At 51.3% G+C, this 20749-nt stretch overlaps 1 protein-coding gene across 1 annotated transcript; it reads right to left on the reverse strand.

Annotated features, from left to right (window-relative positions):
• Window positions 1-657: 657 nt before the first annotated feature.
• On the reverse strand, window positions 658-6924 carry LOC116881993 (zinc finger protein 510-like). Its single transcript, XM_032882185.1, has 4 exons — window positions 6838-6924; window positions 5073-5237; window positions 1871-1997; window positions 658-1623 (listed from the first exon to the last, which is right to left on the reverse strand). Exons 1-4 carry the CDS (start codon window positions 6922-6924, stop codon window positions 1523-1525), a joined length of 480 nt encoding a protein of 159 aa, XP_032738076.1. The 3' UTR covers window positions 658-1522.
• Between the last annotated feature and the right edge of the window lie 13825 nt (window positions 6925-20749).

The following is a 20749-nucleotide window of genomic DNA, read 5'->3' on the forward strand; positions in this document are numbered from 1 at the left end:
TCTCACAATAACTGCACATTCCTTTTTGCTTGGCCTTTCCTCATCACTCAGCTTTGAAGGTGACAGGATCGTCCTGGATTGGCTACTTTAGGATGCAGTAGATGGCCATTTGTCACCTAAGCAGGGATATTGCTTAGGGACAAGGATCTGTACCCACGTTTCTTTATTTTTTCACTACTTCTTGGGGGATGGCTACGGGCATCCTCTCTCCTTCTCCATGCTAGCCAAAGACCGCTTTCTGCTAACTCCTAATGAAACCCTATGCCTTGGCTTCTTACAACCAAGTTCCAATTCTCCTCATTGGGTTACCCTCCCTGCTGGTCTAAACAATTTAGGTTCCGCAACACAGGCTGCACCCACGAGCTCTGAAAAGTCTTTTTCTGGCTGCTTCTTGGAAAAGCAGTCTCACCTGTTTTGCTGTGCTTGGCTTCCTGCTAGTGCATCCCTACTTGACAATTTGCTGTTTCTAAAGGCTTCTGTTTTGCACTCTGGAGTATCAGCTGTGTCCTACTTTCAATGGAAATGGAGTCCATGCATGGACTGGATTCTCTCTGTTATATTAGGGTTACTTAGCAGGAGCAACTGCATCCTGAAACCCCTGGCTCCAATGGCCTTGAGAACGCATGCACTCCAGATTCTGCCCCCATGCTGTGGATCACCCTTTCCACACTGCAACCTGTGCATGGTTCTCCGCCCCCCTGTGACACTGATTCCGCGCTTGACAAGGCTTGGTCCTGCGCTCTCTTATTTCCTTAACAACTACCTGGGCAACCTCCTCTCATCCTGTGCCTCAAATACCAGTCAGGCTAAAGATTGTTCTAGTTTGCAGCTTCTAATAGTGACACCCAATCTCTACTCCAGACATTATACCCTGTATGGGTTATGTTGTCAACACTGGAAAATCTAAATTATCACCTCAGGTTAAAGCTATCTGAAAGTAAAGTCTTGATAATTCCCTCAAAAATACTTTCTCTGGGCTTCCCTACTAAAATAACACACCCCAGTTTTTCTCTCAGAGTGGTAAAACATTATTTCTGATTGTTACCCACTTCTTACTGTTTTGTGTATTTGCTTCATTCTGACTCAACTGAAAGTAATCTCCTAGAAAGGACGGCATGTATTTGATTACCACTGTAATCCCCACAACTACAAGATGACCCATGCTTAACCTGTGTTGAAAGAATAAATGAGGGTATAAATAAACACTCGAAAGAAAACAGTGCTTGAGAATGGAGGAAAGGAGGGCATCTTTGAACCCAGAGACAACGGCTAACGAAGAAAGATATTCTAAGAGGAGGCAGGTAAGGAATGGATTTTGGATAAGTCTAGGAAAAGAGTGGGCAATTAAAAAAGGCAGGGGACATTTGTGGGTGAGAGCCATACTGTGAGACTGAAGAAGGCAGGAGTGTGATCCATGCAGACTCACTGTCCTGAGGTCTGGACCTGGGAAAAGCACCTGGGAAAACAGCCCAGCACGGCCAACATCAGCTCTCCTCTTCATAGACCCCTGCCCAGTATGCACTCACTGACCTGGGAGGCACTGGGTTGGGGCTTCCCCTACAGCCCACGGCTCTGCTCCTTGCTCCAACTTGACAATCACCTCAGGTTTAGAAATGCAGTGCCCTGTTGACCAGAAATAAGTGGGACTTTTAACAAACTGCTTAAGTTTCAGGGCCTCTGAAGAATGACATGAGCAGAGCTCCAAGGACTGTACGGTGAAGGGCCAACATGAACGTCCGATGAGGGGGTGAGCAGGCACATTCTTCTGGGCCACGGATCTTAAACCTGAGCAGCCTTTCACTTCATACACCGCTGCACCTTTACCCACGAAGAGGAAAGTGCCTACACCTGCCAGGACACTCTCACTCACCCAGTGACACCAGGCTACTGTAGGTCTCCAGCATCACGGCCCTGTACAGGGTCCTCTGAGCATCATCCAGGTCCTGCCACTCCTCCCAGGAGAAGTTCACAGCCACGTCCTCAAAGGACACCAATTCCTGGAATGACACGTGCCTCAATTCAAGGCATCAGCCTGGATCAGAACAGGAAGTCTAGGAGTTCATTCTTCTTTGTGCGTTTGGTCTTGTACAAAATATACCCATGGTTTGTACTCTGTACTGTGGGGTAAGGTAAAGGGATACCACAGCAGCAATTTCCTACCTCAGACTGGAAACGACAGCAAAAGAAAGTCTCTGAACTTGGGAGACGGATCAACAGATACTTCCTAATATTTATGAGAGGAAAAAATGAAGAAAAATAAAAAGAGGCCCATAAACAATTTAAAAAATAGTCTAACAACATGGAATTGGAGTTCCATGAGGAAAGGAGGAAAAATAGAGCGTTTACATATTTCAGAAACAATGGCTACAACCTTCACAAATTTTGTGAGTGACCCAAATATTCAGATTTATTAACTTCAGTGCCCACAATTAAGTTCGACTTAGGAAAAAAACAAAACACAGAAAAACAAACAAACCTATTCTAGGCACATCACAGCCAACCCGCCAACATCCAAGAATAAAGAGAAATCTTGACAGCAGCCAGAGAAGAGCGAGCACGTTCAGGTACGAGCACGTGGAAGGACGGGCAACTTATCAGAAACACTGGGAGAACAAAGCGGTGAACGTAAATCCTTCGATTCCATGATTCTGCACCACTGAGCAGTTACGCTACAAAACTGAAGCGAAATACAAACATTTTCAGAGGAACACAAACTAACGTAATTCTTCATCAGAAGATGGCACTACGATGACGTTCTCCGTGGTTGAAACAAAGGGACACCAGATAATCTGGATCCATAAGACAGACTCAAATCACTGCAAATGCCAAATGTGTAGGTAAATATAAGGAACTATATATATATATATATATATATGCATTTTTCTTCTTCACGTCTATAAAAAACATGATCCTTTAGGGAAACACTGCAACAATGTACAGGGCACCCATAACGTCTGTAGGTTCAGTACGTACACACGTGTGTACGATCCACAGTTCACACGACAGGGGCAGCAATGGATTTACACTATCCAAAAGTTCCTATTTTCTATGAAGTAGGGCACTACTACTCTAGTGTGTTTGGTAAAGACTCGTGTGGTAAACCCCGTGAGGAGTGAATAAAAAGGTAACGGAATGAAGTGCAGAGTTTTAACTTGCTACGGCTGCCATATTGAGGCACCAAAATGGTTTAGCCATTTGGAAGACAGCTGTACCGTCCGCACAAGGACCCACAGACTTCCAACCCACAATCCCTTCATTGCACCTCTGATACGCATCTGGAGGAGCTGAAAACTTCTGTCCATCTGGAAACCAACACATGGATGCCTATTGCTGCTTTATTCATAACCATCAACACCTAGACGTGACCAAATGTCTTCAGCGGATGCACAAATCAACTGTGCTCCCCTCTGACAAGGGACCGCCATGCGGGGCTGAAGACAAAGGAGCTATCGGGGCAAGGGAAAAATGGGGGAGGAAACGCAAATGCACCCTCGTAAGTGAAAGGAGCAAACGTCAAAGACCACAAACCGTGTGATTCCAAGGGCACGCCTGCCTGTCAAAGGCAAAACTACGGAGACAGGAAAAGCATCACCAACGGCCAAGGGCTAGGAGGCAGAAGAATGAACGGAAGGAGCACGGAGGAGCTGGAGGACAATGACGCTATTCTGTAGGACTGCAGTGGGGTGTGACTGAAACGGCGGCTCCATCTCATTATCCATTTGTCCAGACCTCGATGCCAGTCGAGGTTCGCGGGGAGAGAGAGGGAGAACAGAAACTCCGTTTTGGTCGTGTCGGTCACTGGCTAACGGGAAGAAGGACGCGTGAGAGAAGAAAGGAAGATGCGCTTTTCCCACAGGACTCACTCTGCTTGGGGCGCCTTCGGGACGGCTGCACGAAAACATTCCCCAGGGGCTTGGACTAGTGGTGGAAAGGCTAGGGAAGAGGACTGAGCTGGAGAGAGGCGCTGTCCAGACTGTCCAACTGCAGAGGGCCAGACAAGTCCAGGAAAACCACAGAGGGAAAATGGGGCCCAGATATGAACACCTGGATGAGCTGCGTTCCGGAGAGGAAACAAGCAGAAGAAACCGCCAGGGAGGCCGCCCCAGGAGCTAACAGACGAGAACGTCCAGGAGACCCCGGACAGCGGTTTTCCCACGGCAGGAGGGTCGGGTGAGGCACAGCCCACAGCTCCGTTACTGAATCAAACATAATCTGGGCCGCTCTGTAGGTTGTAGGGTTATTTCTGCACTTAGAAGACATGACGACAGGGAGTAGGGTAAGGCACAAACAGCCGTGGAACTCTCTCTCAGAAAATACCACTCTCCACAGTCGGATACGGAGCCTACACCTACCGGCTGACAGAAACACGTGGAGAGTGAGACCTGCAGCTGGTCAGTCCTGCAGACACCCCAGGGTCTGACTCTAGCAGGGCTCGGGCCGGGCCGCAGTGGGGCCGTGGACCCAGCAGGGCCCTCCAGAAGCTGCCTGGGACTCTCCCTTAGCAAAGCTTCTCAGGCAAACTGCGTTCCGGCACCAGGTGACCATGACCGCCACACCGCGCTGCAAGTGCTGACTTCCGGACTGGTGGCAAAACACTGTCCGCCCCTCAGCCGTGTGACCAGCAAAAGCACCGCTTCGGACTTCTGTGCCTGCAAAGTTCAGGTCCTGTGAGAATGGGACACGCCTCTTCTGAGGGTCCTTTCTGAACAGGTAGCAACACTGTGTGTCATTCTGCTGTGGCATCGGAAACACCAGAGACCAACCTGCACTCACCTGGGATGACTCTCAGGTCATATAACCCGTCCACATCCGCATGCCACTGTCCCCATGTTTCCGCGTATCACCCTGAAGCTGCATTTTACTTACTTCTACTTTTCTATTGTAAAGTACGAGCCCTTATTAAGGAGGCACGGACTGTATGGAGCACTGGGTGTGCTGCATAAACTATGAATCTGGGAACACTGAAAAATAAAATAAAATTAAAATAAATAAATAAAGCCTGAGCCCTTTCTCACCAAGCTTAGGAAGCGCCACGTCAAACAAGCTGAGGGGCAAACACGCCAACGACTCACCAGAGATGTGTTCATCGTCCGCTGCTCCGGGAAGCGCACAGAGGGCTCTGGAGGGATCCCTGGGAGAGGAGGCGACCGGACCGGCGACCGGACCGGCTGCACGACAAGACGCTGGGGCTCTGCTCCCACAGCCTGGACTCTCCTGTCTGAAGCTCTCCACACCCGCTAGCGAAGACGAGAGGGAGAGGGCGTGCAGCTCCTGTGGGGCGGGAGGATTTTATACCTTGAGAAAGGGCAGGAAAGACCCTGTTACGGGCCCATTAATTTACACATACAGTTTGTTCATCAAAACACACATTCCCTACTGACTTATCAACAGTGAACAGAAAGAATCAGTTTAAGATCTTGATGCTCATTAAAGCACGATTGTGTATGTTCCTATTAACAGTCGCACACGCGGGGCTTCACAGCAGTGTCTCCACGAGGACACCCGCGGTGTAAATACCTCGTCTTCACAGAAAGTAGACACAACACTGCTGGCCGTGACTTTACGAAGAGACACACGTAAGGGACACGGGACGCTGTGCTGCAGTGCATCTTCCAGTGACGGTTCTCCATGACCTGCTCCCCTGTGTTCACTTCCTCCAACACTGACGTGGGCTCTGCCACGTGACCTGCTCTCATCAAAAGGAACGCAGCACACACCCCGGACTCGTTTCCGCTGCCATCCGAGAAGAGGCCCGGGACAGGCCTGATACAAGGCTCAGCCAACAGCCAGCACCAACCACCAGGAAGGAAATGAAATCGCTTTCACCGACCAACCCCAGCCATGGCACCAGATGATCACGGCCTCTCTTGGGAACCAGGCACCGACGGGAACCGACCAAGTACTCCCAGCCCCAAGTGCGGAGCCGCAGGACCTCAAAACCCAAAATGACTGTTGTTTAAAGTCATTCGATGCGGTTGGCCTGTTACCCAGCAAACGCGAACGTGATACACTTAAACCCCCGAGCTCAGTATGTACACAGGGAGAGTCTTGAATTTTACACCAAGGACCAGCGACAGAACTTGACAACCGCACACCGAACCTCTGAGAGGTGGGAAGACTGCCCACTCGCTGGACTCCAGTGAGGCCCCGGGAGACCGGCCGTGGGGAGCCCGCAAACACCTGTCTTAACACCCCACTTCGACGGAGTCTGTTGGCTACAGCTGGGGCGTGCGGGGTCTGACCTGCAGCAGATGGTTAGAGAAGAAAACTGCGGTCCAACCTTCCCATTTCACACACCGGAAATGGACAAACAGGCTCTGGCATCGCACGGTAGAATTTTTGATCTTCAGACAGGTGACCGGCATTCAGCAGGAACACCTGCCCTGTTAATGCCTTGAGCACCCGCAGGACAGAGAAGACATCAGGGAAAGTGGGACATGCATGTTTAAGGCAGTTCCCCTAAGAAACGGTTGTCCTAAGTGACCGCATTTATCAAAAATGAGGTCAGAAACAGACATGGCCGTGGCTTCCCTGTGGCAAGAGAGAGAACGCACACCGCCCCCAAGTCGGGTTCCCTGACGCGTGCAATCCGCTGAGCCGGCAGCCCACTCGCGCCCTGGAACCCCTCCCTCCCCCCACCCTTCTCGTAAGGCAGAGGTGCCCGCAGACCCGTCCCGGGCCATGGGGGGGGGGGGGGGGGGGAAGGCAGCTTCAGCTGCGCAAGCGGAGGGAGTTCAGGCAACAGAAACCCTGAGTGGAGAACCAAGCCAGGCAGTGTTTGGGGTCGGCGGGGCGAGTGGCCGCTCAGCCTCAGCAGGTTACCCCTCCCCCTCACACCAGGCCCCTCGGGCGAGTAACACCTCCGCCGTCGCCCGCCCTCTCAGCCTGGCTCAGGTCTCCGGAGAGCAGGTCCAACCTTCCCATAACTCGCAGCCTCTGGTGCCCTCTGGGGAGGTGGCACCCCCAACCCTGTTCCGTACGCGCTTGGCCATGCAAAGCTGGGGTCTTCTCCCTGCCGGGACTCCTGCCTCCGCTCAAGTCACAGGGGCCCCTTCCAGAGAAGACAGGACGGCCGTCGGGGGCCGCGCCACCGCTCCTGCAGCCAGCGGCGCCTGCAAACCAGGTCCTGCAGACGCTGCCGCGAGCCCAGCGCTCGGCAGACCGCACAGTGCGGGGGGCCCGACCCCCGGCCTCGGAGGGGCCTCAAGAGAGCCCGCGCACACGACCGCTCCCGGGAGGAGCTTGGCGGACCGGGACCCCGCACTCCGCATCGAGACGCTCGCGCCACGCCCGAGCGGGAACCGGCACGCGCACCGCCTGCAGACCCACCCCCACCCTCGCCGCCGCCGGGCCCAACCCCCCCGCAGCGCGCTTTCTCCGGCCAAGCGGCCGCCGCCAGCACAGCCCAAGGGCGCCCGGCCGGCGCCCGAACCGCGGGCCCCGAAGCCCCGTCGCCCCGCGCACCGGGTCTCGCTCCACGGGTCGCGCCTGCACGTCAGGCCCCGCCCCCGGCCGAGCTCCCGCCGGCCGCAGGGGTCCCCTTTCCCCCTCGCACCGACCTTCGGGGACACAGGACCCAACACACCGGGGCCCGCAGCCACAGCGGCCGACACCCGCAGGGAGCCGGATTTCCGGGCGGAAGAGGAGGGGCGGGTCCGCACGTGCGCAGAAGGAACCCGGAAGACCCAGAGTCCCGCGCGGGCATTCGTCGTTGTCGCGGGAGACTACATTTCCCACAAGCCTCTGAGCTCAGTCCTTTAGGAGCCCTGGGAGGTGATGTGTCCAGCTGCGCGGGAGCGGGGTGGGGGCCGGGTAGTTGGCCTCTAACCTCGTGAGGATACCGGGGATTTCTGGTTTATTATGAGATCCTGATTTCACCAAATGAGAGACGTTGTCCCTAATTGGTCAAATCCTAGTATGGAGGAAACATGAACAATTTCTCTGTAGCATGGGATGGTGTTTGACAACATCTTACCCACAGAACTTCTTTTGGAGTTGCTGTCAGTCCTCTCCAGCCCCACTGCTACCTGATCAACTAGGGTTATCTAATATTCCAGTCTTTTGTTGTCATTTCAAAATCTTCACGGCATCACCACCAGCAGAGGGTCCTTCTCAAGAAACCACTTTCTTCGTTCACCCCCAAGAAGCAACTCCTCATCTGCTGAAGTTTTGTCATGAAATCACAATAATCCAGTCCCATCTTCAGGCCCCATTTCTGATTCAAGGTCTCTTGCTGTTTCTGCAACATCTGCAGTGACTTCCTGAGGGCACAGGACATCCTTCAGGACCTGGTGTCCATATAGCACGACACTTGGATGGGGGGCCCCGACGCAGTGGTTACATGGGGCCGTGCTGCTTAGCCAGCTGGGGACAGTGGCAAGGCACACCTGAACAACTAGCCCAACTCCTGGATGCACAGGGGCAGTTGGAAATGGAGACACTCCCTCCCAGCAGCCCCCATGTCTGGCCAGCACCCTCTCCATCAGTGTGTCCCAGCCAAGACTCAGGGCTGCAGACGGGGGCCATGCTGACATGAGGGCAGCATGTCTGTGCAGGGACTCACACTCTGGCCTCTCAACCTCTTGTGCCTTTCCCTAATCCCTTCCTTTATTGGAGAGAACAAACCACTTACTAAGCATTCGACAAATACTAGGTACTACACGGTGTCTCAGGACTGAGGAAAGACAGGGCATGGCAAGAAATTTATCTTCTTTGATACACATTCTAGTGGGCAACATATGACGGTCAAGTCCAGAGTATGCCTCCATGCAGGCATGCCAATGGGAAACACCAGTGAGGAGGGGCGGAAGGCTGGTGGTGCTCTCATCCTCAAGAGAAGGCCACTAGGGAGGGTCCCCTTTGAATGTAGCATTTTAACACCAAGAAAGATGGGAATGCCAGCCAGGCAGATATCTGTGGGAACGGTAGCCACTGCAGAGGGACCAGCAAAGCCCTGAGAATTGAGGGTGTTTGCGTTGGGAAGGAGTGAGGAGGTCAGTGGCCATGGTGGACAGCGGAGGACAGGAGAGCATGGGAGATGGTGCAGGGGGTTAGGTGGTGGGAGGATGGGTCTGGGGGAGTGGGAGGTCCAGGTCCCATGAGGCCTTTTGTGTGTGTCAGAAAGGGGCACTGGCTGCTGAGGGAGTGGGTTTCCCCCTCCCCCTTCCCCGTCTCCCTGTGTAGAGCATGGACAGAATGGAAGGAAGGGCATCTGTGGGCAGAAGCTGTGTTGGATTGATCCAGGTCCAGAGAGGCCAGATTCCTGATGTCTTTTCTTGGTAGAGTAAGGGGTTTGCTGGTGGCCAGGATGTGGTGGGAGAGGGGAGTCAGGATGACTCCTGGCCTCTGGTCTGAGCAGCGCTGAGAACAAGAGCATTCCTTCTAGACAGAGGAAAGCAAGAGGAGGTGCAGAGGCAGGCAGCAGTGGCACAGCTGCGTGCCTGTCAGTGCAAAGAGCCCATGGGCTTCATGGTGTGGAAGCTGAGGAGCTCTGGGCTGCTGGCGTGGAAGCCTCAGGACGTGTTCTCTGACAGCCTGGTTTTCTCGGAGAAATGGGAGTGAGAACCACATGGGGGCCAGAGGGGACACTGATGGAGGTTTGAAGAAATAAGAGCAGGCAGGAAAAGAGAAATAGTCCCCTAGGAGAGAGGGAAGAAGGAATGAGGGGACATCATGAGGCTGCAGGAGTATGAAGGGGACCCGGGAGCTTGGGGACTGTGAGTAGGGCCACCTGTGTCCCTCTGAGCCTGGCCTGGCAGAGGCATAGATTCCTGGAAGGGAGAGAGGGGAGCAGAGTTGACGCCAGGAAGAGAAGCACATGACTAGCAGAATCCCAGCCAGGCTGGGACAGGAAGGTGCCCAGATGGGCTTGGGGAAAAGTGGAGACACTCCAGTGGGCACCACTGAGTGCCCATGGCCATCTCTCCACCAGTGGGGATGAGGGACTCCATGAAGACCCTGCAGAAGCTTCTATACCACAAGGCAGTCTAGGACATGTTCACCAACCTCTCCCTCACTGAGGTCACAATCCACTGCTGTCTGAGGATTCTGATGCCCCTATACCCCTCATAGCCCTTCCTGAGTGGATGCCTTTGATCCCTGGGTCCACAAGGCACTGGACTAACCAAAGGGCAGGGATGTGGAAATAACATGCTGACAGGTCTCCCTGGAGTTGACCTCCAGATCTACAGTTGGAAAGCCAGATGGGTGGTGGGCACTTTGTATCATGACAATGGGGTGCAGCTTTGGCAATGACCACACTGTGCCATGGATACAATCCTCACTGAACAGGTGCCCCAGGTATTATGGGGCTCTTGTTCAGTGTCGGTCTGAATCAAAGCTGGAAGCTCCCTCTCATGTCAGAGACCATGAAAGGGACCTCAGAGAGCCGTCAGTTAAGAATGGAACCATGTTTGAGGTTGAGACCAGAACTCCTGGTCTCTCTAAGAGGATCAAATAAACAAAAAGTGGGATATTCGAGTACAACTGAAAGAAACAACCTCCCCCCCACCAACATTAGCTGGGAAATCTGAGTAAAGCACTTATACCAACCCAGGGAGCAGCTGGTCATACCTGAGGGGGTCTTATCCTGGAGTGAGAGGTGGGCAGGTCCCGAAGTTCCACCTGCAGGATATCCCCAATGATGGGAAGAGGAAGAAGGCCAGGTGGGAGCAAAAACCCACGAGTGCCTCCTCTTCTCCACACAAAGGTAAACAGCAGGAAAGCCACACAAGCCACCAGGAGGGTGGGCAGACTGAGCAGAGCCATGTCACCACCCTGTGTGGGCCATGGAACTGACACTTAGAATGTCAGCCACTGTTGAAGACAGTTTGTTGTAATTGCAAATCCAGTCTACAGGAGACCCACATGCTCCCTTGAGCCACGTTTAGAAATGTGATGGGTTTGGCATCTTCAAAGTCACTTAATTAAGACTCTACACTATCCCCAGCAGGACTCCTCCATGTCCCTTTGTTTTTCCCCCCACCTCATCATCAGTTTGACTCTTCTCCTGGAATAGAAAGGAAACCCAAAAGGGAAAACTTGGGCGTCTCTTGGCGGCCGCCAGACTGAGTCCTACTCCAGCAGACATAGAGCAGGCAGATGGAAGATGGTCTTCAACTGGACCCCCTGAGCCTCTCTTCTTCCCAACCATGTCCTGCCTGATCTTCTCCATCTTTGGCATTGGCCGTGCCTTTACCTGTGGCACCTTCTTCTCCCTTCCCGCTGGGTCCCTACATCACGCCTCCCCCATTCGGTCCATTTAGAACAAAGCAGTCAGAATCTCCTTTAAAGACATAGATCAGGCCAGGTCATTCACCTGTTGAAAAACCCTCAGTGGGTTCCCAGGAATTTACCTGAGGGTAAAACCCAAAAACCTTACAAAGACCTTCAAGACCCCCACACACTAGCCTGCACCTTGCCTTCCTGTCCTGTGGGGCCTCCCACCACTCAGCTCCAAGAACAGTCCATGCCATATGGTCTCCAGGACATTGCCCCAGCCCCTTCCTCTGCTTCTGATGATGCCCTTTCTGCCTCTTCTGCAGACTCACCTGCACTTCCAGCCCCCAGCCTCTCCCGCACACTCGCCACAACGACCTCGCCTTTTCTCATGTTGTAAGTGGTGATTATACATTAACATTAACATGATTATACATTAACTCTGATGGTCCGCTGGGTTTGGATAGAGGCCGTGGAGTTCAGGACAGTGGGCTGGTGCCCACTTCACTTTGGACCCGGGGATGGGGTCCAGCTGTTCATGCCTCTACCGTGCAGGTGCTCTCCACAACCTCTGCACCTCCACAACGCTTGCACCTCAGGCACCTCCCCCCTTTCCATAGCTCTTCCTTCTTTCCATCCCACAGCAGGCTGCTTCCTCATTTCAAATGGCATTTATTTGGTTATCAACAAGATTAACAATTAGTATTTTTAGGTTTATGGGCCATTGGTAATATCTGAACTGTTATTTGACCATTTTTCTAATGAGATATTTACCTTATTGATTTTTCAATAATATAGTCAATTTTCAAAAAAGGCAATAACACCATCTGTCCAAACAATACACACATTAACTTACTGGACATGTTTCCCAATTATGCATCAGTTAGTCAAATTTCATGTCAGGATATTAAGACAATGTTTTACATGAGAAATATAATGACCCTTTATTCCTTTCCTGCATTATAAATTAAAGTTCATTTCTTTAAGATAGATCCTCATTTTAACCGGGGGAACAATGCAAAGGTATGTGAAAAAAGTTACTACCTCTCCCACCTCTCCTCCGGACTCACCCCTGCAAAGTCCCTGGGGTCAGCAGCCAGAGACACATTGCTCCTTCTGGCCACATGTATGGACACATGGAGGTGGGGTAGGGGAGCCAGTGTTGCTGGATCATAAAAAACAGGGCCTTGCTGGACACCTGGGGGGGCTCAGTCAGTGAAGCCTCTGCCTTCAGCTCAGGTCATGATGCCAGCTTCCTGGAATCAAGCCCCACTTAGGGCCCCCTGCTCAGTGAGGAGTCTGCTTCTGTCTCTCCCTCTGCCACTCTCCCCATTCGTAATCATGCTCTCTCTCAAATAAATAGAATCTTTATTTTTATTCTTTTTTTATTTTTCATTATGTTCAGTTAGCCAACACATAGTACATCATAAGTTTTCGTTGTAGTGTTCAACGATTCATTAGTTGTGGATAACAAAATAAAATAAAATCTTTAAAACAAAAAACAGGGACTTGCTATTCCACTCCCCTACTTTTTTTAAGACTTTTTTTTTTAATTTCTTTTCAGCGTAACAGAATTCATTGTTTTTGCACCACACCCAGTGCTCCATGCAATACATGCCCTCCGTAATACCCACCACCTGGCTCCCCCAACCTCCCACCCCCCGCCCCTTCAAAACCCTCAGGTTGTTTTCAGAGTCCATAGTCTCTCATGGTTCACCTCCCCTTCCAATTTCCCTCAACTCCCTTCTCTTTTTTTTATTTATTTGAGAGAGACAGTGCACACACAGAGGGAGAGGGAAAGTAAGAAGCAGAAGCAGACTCCCCTCTGAGCAGGGAGCCCACTGTAGGGCTAGAGCGCAGGACCCTGAGATCCTGACCTGAGCCAAAGACAGGCACTTAACTGGCTGACCCACCCGGGAACCCCTTGCTGATTGTGTTTTGTTCCTTCACCAAATATTTCTTGGGCATCTTCTTTGAATCAATAGATGTAGATTCTCGTCATTCCTTTAAATGCTGCATAATATCCCATGGTGTGATACATGAGAAAATAAAGGAAATTTTCAACTTTTAATGTTTTAAAGCCCTGCTCCTGGGCTCCCAGAGAAGCCATCCCTGAACACTTACCAAGGTCAAAATGACCAAGGTCTCAAAACATGGCTCTGTTTCTGCCCTAGCGCACTTTGTACATCTGCTTTGTTTAAAATATAACCAAATAGGGGCGTTCCAAACACAAAGATAAGCAAAAGGAAGAAAGCTCTCCTGTGCCCATAAAATCAAGGTCACCCAGTCCCGCACACATCAGAAGCTGAAAATGAGGACTGCAACCTTTTCTGATGACCTTTGTCTGATGACTTGTAACTTTCTATGTAAATGTCCACAGCCCTGTGCCAAATGCTGTTTCCTGGGGCGTCCTCTTCTCTGTGAAGTTCATGTTCCCCAGGCAGCTCCCCAGGCTGTCCTCACCTGGGCTCAAACAAAACTCTTCTTTTTAGAGATTCTAAAAGATTTGTTCATTTTTACATTGACATACACCACACTCAATAAATCATTCCCCCAAGAAGGTACATTTGTGTTGTTTCCAGTACTCTTGTTTGCTTTTTGCCCACAGTAAAAGAAGCTGTCTTAAGGATTTCTCACATAATTTTAATTTTCTGTTGTTGCTATTTCTTTTTTTTATTTAATTTTATTTTTTCAGTGTTCCAGAATTCATTGTTTATGTACCACACCCAGTGCTCCATGCAATACGTGCCCTCCCTAATACGTACCACCAAGCTAACCCATCCGCCCTCCTCTATCCCCTCCAAAACCCTCAGTTTGTTTCTCAAAGTCCAGTCTCCCATGGTTCGTCTCCCCCTCCAATTTCCCCCAACTCCCTTCTCCTCTCCATCTCCCCATGCCCTCCATGTTATTTTTTATGCTCCACAAATAAGCGAAACCATATGATAGTTGACTCTCTCTGCTTGACTTATTTCACTCAGCATAATCTCTTCCAGTCCTGTCCATGTTGCTACAAAAGTTGGGTATTCATCCTTTCTGATGGAGGCTTAATACTCCATCGTGTATATGGACCACATCTTCCTTATCCATTCATCTGTTGAAGGACATCTTGGCTATCTCCAGAGTTTGGCGACCGTGGCCATTGCTGCTATAAACATTGGGGTCAGATGCCCCTTCTTTTCACTACATGTGTGTCTTTGGGGTAAATACCCAGTAGTGCAATTGCAGGGTCATAGGGAAACTCTATTTTTAATTTGTTAAGGAGTCTGCACACTGTTCTCCAAAGTGGCTGCACCAACTTGCATTCCCAGCAACAATGTATGAGCTGTTGCTATTTCTATGGTTCCCAAAACAGGAATAATTGGGTCAAAGTGGTGTATCACTCCCCTTGGAGGAGGTTTGTCAGATTACTTTCAAGAAGGCTAGAGCGGCCCCCCTCATCCCACCCTGCGTTGCTCCCCACTTGCCCACCTTCCTGCCTCAGTGGGTCTCAGGGGATTGTCCTGGGGGGGAATGTGCATCCGTCACTACATGGTCTCCATCTGCATGTTCCCACTGACAAGTGTAAACATCTTCCATGTGCCCACTAGAATCACGGCTGTGATTTCCAGTCCTTGAGCTCAAATCCTTATTTCCACAGGACACACTCCCAAACTGAGATTGCTGGTTCAGAAGGTTTATGCATCTTTAAAATATAATTAACTATTTGAACTTCCTTATCTAGAAATGACCTGTCCATTTTCTTTGTCCATCTTTCTCCAGGCTGTTTATCCTCCCCACCCTGAACTGTATGTGTTCTTCACATGGAAGGGGACTAAGCACTTGCCTATCTGTGATATATGCACCACCTTCCCTGTGTGACTTCATTATGCTGGCTTTACTACAACCAGACATGTCTAAATAAACAGGGGCATCTGGAAGGCTCAGTCGTTAGGTGTCCGCGTTCAGCTCAGCTCATGATCCCAGGGTCCTGGGATCAAATCCCGCATCGGGCTCCCTGCTCAGTGGGGAGCCTGCTTCTCCCTCTCCCTCTCCCACTCCCCCTGCTTGTGTTCCCTCTCTCGCTATGTGCCTCTCTGTCAAATAAGTAAATAAAACCTAAAAAGAAAAAAGAAAACAGGTTTACCAGGTGCCTACTCTGTGCCAAATACCAACCCAGCCAAAAGGGAGATCTTCAGGGCACCAAGCAATCAGAGTGTGGCTCCCAGGAATCTCCATGTTGATTTTGGGGACTGTGCTGAAGAGTTTTTCTCAATTCTCTCCTTCGATCACACCCTAATTCTGGCAGGTAGCTAATACCGTCCTTTCACAGATGTCCAACGGAGGCAGAGAGTGATGGAGTACCTTGCTCAGAACTCCACCTTCAGGAACTCTGGGAGCATGGGCTTGAAGTGAGACAGATGCAAAGCTCACGGAGTGTTCTTCTAGAAGGATGCCTCCGTGCTGGGAAGACTAGACCATGGGCCTCAGGCCTCCTCTTCCTCCCTGCCAACAAGCAGAACGAAATACGTTTTTCAGGAAACCTTCCCCAGTCAGGGCAGATGCAAGTCTTGATGGTTGACTTCTCTACGACACAGTTGGCGGCAGCAGGAGGACATCAGTGCCCTCGAGCGCCTGGGAGTGCTGGGCTCTGAAGCTCTCTGCCTGCTGCTTACGTGGACACTGGCCAAAAGGTCAGAGAGAGGAGGGAGTGACGTACTTCCTTCTTTCCTTCCCCATGCAGGGACCACACAGAGGAAACTGTAGTGACCTTCACTGGTGCCCTTTGGTGGGACTTGTCAGGGACTCTGGCCACAGGAGGAGCATCCAGCTCAGTGGGGACCTACAGCTATGGAAGTCACCACATGGTCCAGCCCTCAGTTCAAAGTTCTCCACCCCATTTTAGTTCATGGGATTTTATCATATCCCTTGCCCTGTAAAATAAGTCAAATACATCTTTTTTTGGAACAAGTTTTTTTTTTAATATTTTATTTATTTGTTTGACAGAGAGAGAGCATGCAACAAGGGGGAGAAGCAGGCTCCCTGCTGAGCGAGAAGCTCAATCTGGGACCCCATCCCAGGACCCTGGGAGCAGAAGGCAGGCACTTCACCGACCGAGCCCCCCAGGCAACCCTAAACAAGTGTTTTCGTTTTTTTAAGCATTTATTTACTTATTTGAAAGATGGAGGGAGGGGAAGAGGGAGAGGGAGTCTTAAGCAGACTCAGCACTGAGTGGTAGGGCTGGACACTGCTGGGTCTGCGGACCCTGAGCTCAGGAGCTGACGGACCCAAGAGATCAGGACCCTGAGCTGAAACGGAGAGTTGATGCTCAGCCGACTGCCCCAGCCGTGGTCTCCCAGGACAGGTTTGTTTTTCATCCCACAACACAAACTCACTCCTTTTAGTCTTTCTCCTGCTTAAAAACAGAAACAAAAACAAAAAAAAAACCATTGGTGTGATACAGGGACCTCCCAAGGAAACTTAAAGAGGGTTCTGTGTTTCTGTGTCTGGGAGCGGGGCACGTGGTACCAGCAGCTCTTAAAGACGGCAGTGGTGGGGGACTGCTTGCCCTGAGGGACGCGCACTCTGCAAACGAAAGTGGGCTTCATAAATAAACATTTGTGTTCGGCAGAAAAAGCAGTTACGGCCTTTGAGAGGTTTCCAAAATTGGGGTCGAGGTCCTCGGCTGGCATGTGGTGGACACAGGAAGGAAACCCAGCGGGTGGGAGCAGGAGGCTCTCCGGCTCACCCCAACCCAAAAGGGCTGTGGGAGAAGCACCCGGAGTGCAGCAAAGATGCGGCTCCTGAGTCCCGGCAGAAGGAGACGAAGGCCATCAGGGACCCAGGAGGGGGCTCACATCCAGCTTGGAGGATGGGAGGAGGTTTGGCGGGGCGGGAAGAACCAACAGAAGCACACCTCTTCTTATTAAAACAGCGTGCTCTGTGCTCTTTCCCCAACACCGCACTTGATGCTCGAGCATGTCGCTGTGCTAGAAAGCCATCCCGAACCGGGGAGTCAGAGGGCTGGACACTTACCATCGGTTTCCACGGCGCTGCAGGTGACTTTCGGTTTGTGTCCTTCTCCGTCTCACACAGGACCCTGAAGGACTCCTTCCTGGTGGAGGTGCAGGAGCCCCATCCCAGACCTTCCTCTGCTCCGTGACAGGGAGCCGTAAAGCCCCGGACCACCGACCCATGCGGTATCCCCGTTTCCTCGCTGTGGCAGCGCCCAACCTGCTCATAAAGCCTCAGGCACTCCTGGCTTCGATCAGAGCTGAGGAGGGCGCGCTCCTCTGCCCTCAGCCTCAGGCCACAGGAACAGATCCTCACCCATCCCAGTCCCAGTCACACCAGGGAGTGACAGACGCATCGGTGTCTCTGTCCCAGAGATGCTGAGGGGGTTCCCTCCTGAAAGGGCTCCCACTGCTCCAGCCGCAAACACCAAGCCCCATCGCCCGAGGAGCAGGGCCTGAGCCCTGGGCAGTTGTGCTTCAACAGTGGATGGGAGTCACCTTCAGATGGGAGTGAAAACCGCTTCTCCCTGAGGGCCTGCTGAAGAGAGAGGCGCCCACGATCTTTCAGCTCTCGGGCTGGACGTCAGGGTGTGGCCATTTTTATTTTCATCCTCTGAAGTGTGAAAAGGCTTCAGGGAAGAAAAGCCACACAGAGCAACCCGGAGCTGCTTACACCGAACCCGGCCCCGGGAAGGGGCCACGCGCCTCCACCCAGGCAAAGCCACCGAGAATCCGCACAGCGGGCCCCTCCCCGAGCAGACCAGCGGGAACAGCAGGCGGGTATCGAGTCCAACAAGCGCACGGGACTGCAAAACCCCAGGGCTAGGGGAAAACGGCACATAGAATTTGAGGTTATTTCTCATGATTCTTTGATCTTTCAGTTAAAATTTTCCTTCTCTTTCTTTGTTCCTTTACAACGAATTTCTTTATTTTTCCATTTTTTTTGTTTTTTAATTTAAATTCAATTAGCCAATGTATCATCATTGATTTTTGATATCATTAGTTTTTGATATAATGTTCAGTGATTCACCAGTTGTGTACAATACCCAGTGCTCATCACACCACGTGCCCTCCTTATTGCCCATCACTGAGGGCAATGCCCTTTTCCAAGGAGGTAAAGGCTCTGTACTCCATTTCTCCCTTTTGACATGGGAGTGTCTATCAGACGCCTGCCCCACCACATAACTCCTTTGGCATCATGGGTAACAGCGGGAGAGGGGTTCTGCTTGAGAAGAAACAGTGCCTCCAGTCTCACCCCCATCTGATTTAGTGGGTATTTAGAGGAGACAGGATTTTGGACTTAAATGCTGACTGCAAGCAGTAAGACTTTGAAACCGCTGGGATGGAGGGAGTGTGTTCTACGCTGGGAAGATGTGAATTCGGGGAAGCTAGGAACGGAATGCTATAAACTAAATGTCTGTGTCCCCCAGAATTCCTATGTGGAAGCCCTAATCCCAGTGTGATGGTCTTAGGAGGAGGGGCCTTTGGGAGGTGATCTGACCATGAATGAAACCAGTGCTCTTAGGAAAAGAGGCCAGAGAGCTACCTACTTCCCTTTCTGCACGTGAGAAACAGCAGGAAGTCATCCATCTGCGACCCAGAGGCCATCTGCCCTCCCCAGAACCCCACTCTGCTGGCATCCGGACCTTGGACTTCCAGCCTTCATACCCTTCAGTCAGTGATAAAGCCAAATCGGTGGCACCTCGTTACAGCAAACAGAATAGACCAAGTCATTCCTCCATTCCCTTGTCCACCCCACCCTTTCTCTTTCTGCTCTGCCAAAAGTGGTTCGGATCAGTGGAGGGTTTCTTAAGTTCAGACTAATTTTCCAGCTAGTTTTACCGGGCGGTCCATGCTTGTCCTTGAGGGGACAGCAGGGCTCGTTAAGAGCTGGAGCTTGGGAGACCATAGCATGGAGGCATTCTGGAATGTGCTGAAGAGGAACCAACCCAAGCCTGTTGATAGCCAGCTGCTGCCCGAATCCGTTGAGCACTCACACCCCAACACCCCCACTCTCCCTCCCAACGTTTTCCATCACTTCTGAGAACTTTAGGATTTTCCTAGACATTCTCTCAACTTGAAATCCCCAGAGAAAATGAAAAGACACGTTCTTATCTTTTTCTGTTGGAAGCAGTATTACCCCCGTGTAGGTGTGTCAGGAAAATGACAGACAGCTTTCAGAATGGAGCAGCCGGTCCTCAGTTTGTGATTTGCCCATCTGTCAGTGTTGGTTTTGCTAGTGCCTCGTGGTGGGTAGGATGGCACACACGTCCCAATCCCGGAGCCCAAGGTTACGCTACCTTACCTGGAGAAGGGGTTTTGAATGTAGGAGCTCTAAGACAGGGAGACTATCCTGTGTTATCTGGGTGGACCCATGATCGTCACAGGACCCGTATAAGAGGGAGGCGGGGGGTCAGCCCAAGAGAGACTGAAAGCTGCTACACGACTGGCTTCGAAACATTATTCATTTTATTAAGGAACATTTATGCAGGACTTCTGGTTGCCCCACAGGTTCCAAAGACTCTGCAAGCCTACACCGCCCAGCCCTCATAGGCTATGGGGTAGAGGGGCCTCCATCAGGCCCATCCCACAGGTGGGCAGTCAGAGCATGAAGGCCAAGCACCCAGGGGGCTTTGGTGAGAGCTGACAGGGTGCGGACAGAGTTCTTGTTCCAAACTCCTCTTCTGCTTCACGACATGTTTTAGTTCACTGAGCCGATTAATCGTTATTTCCTCACTTCTGCCTTATTCCACCCAGGGTTCCCACGAGCCTAGAATTTTTGTTCCAGGTACGAAATCACATTTTAATGATAAGAGAAAAAAACAGATGTCTATGTTGACTTTTCAGGCATATTTTAATCTTAAAATATAGCACGTGGTGCTGAGAAGCGAGCCCAAAGGAATAACTTCATATCCCAGGGACAGATGCTAGCAGATACATTTTTTTTTTTATTGATTTGAGAGAGAGACAGTGAGAGAGAGCATGAGCAAGGAGAAGGTCAGAGAGAGAAGCAGACTCCCTGCGGAGCCGGGAGCCCGATGCGGGACTCGATCCTGGGACTCCAGGATCATGACCTGAGCCGAAGGCAGTCGTCCAACCAACTGAGCCACCCAGACGTCCCAGCAGATACATTTTTGACATGGTTGACAAGCCTTCAAAGGTCTATTATTTTCCGTTTTTCCAAACTACGGAACAGCATCAGTATTCTTTTTTGTGAGCCCTGGGGGCCGGCTACTTTGCCTTCCTGGAAGACGTGTGTTTACCTTCCCAGAGTACCGCTCACCCTTGTTTCCAAGGACCCCGGCACAGACTCAACTAGGTGGCAGTTTGTTTCAATTTGTTTAATTAGCTTTACACAATCTTTTTTGGACTTTGCTGCCAAATTTCATCTGATGCACATAACCGTGGAAAGCAGCATCTCTAGCCCAATTTATTCCCTGTGAAGCCAACTGCTTTCACTGAGACTCTGCAGAAAGGGTCTTCCTGGAGGTGCTGAGGGGGTGTGGGGGTGTGGGGTAACTCCAGGTTTGCCACCCCCTGGG

Source organism: Lontra canadensis, unplaced genomic scaffold (genome assembly GCF_010015895.1).
Source record: "Lontra canadensis isolate GAN:19392208 unplaced genomic scaffold, GSC_riverotter_1.0 scaffold79, whole genome shotgun sequence".
NCBI lineage: Eukaryota > Metazoa > Chordata > Mammalia > Carnivora > Mustelidae > Lontra > Lontra canadensis.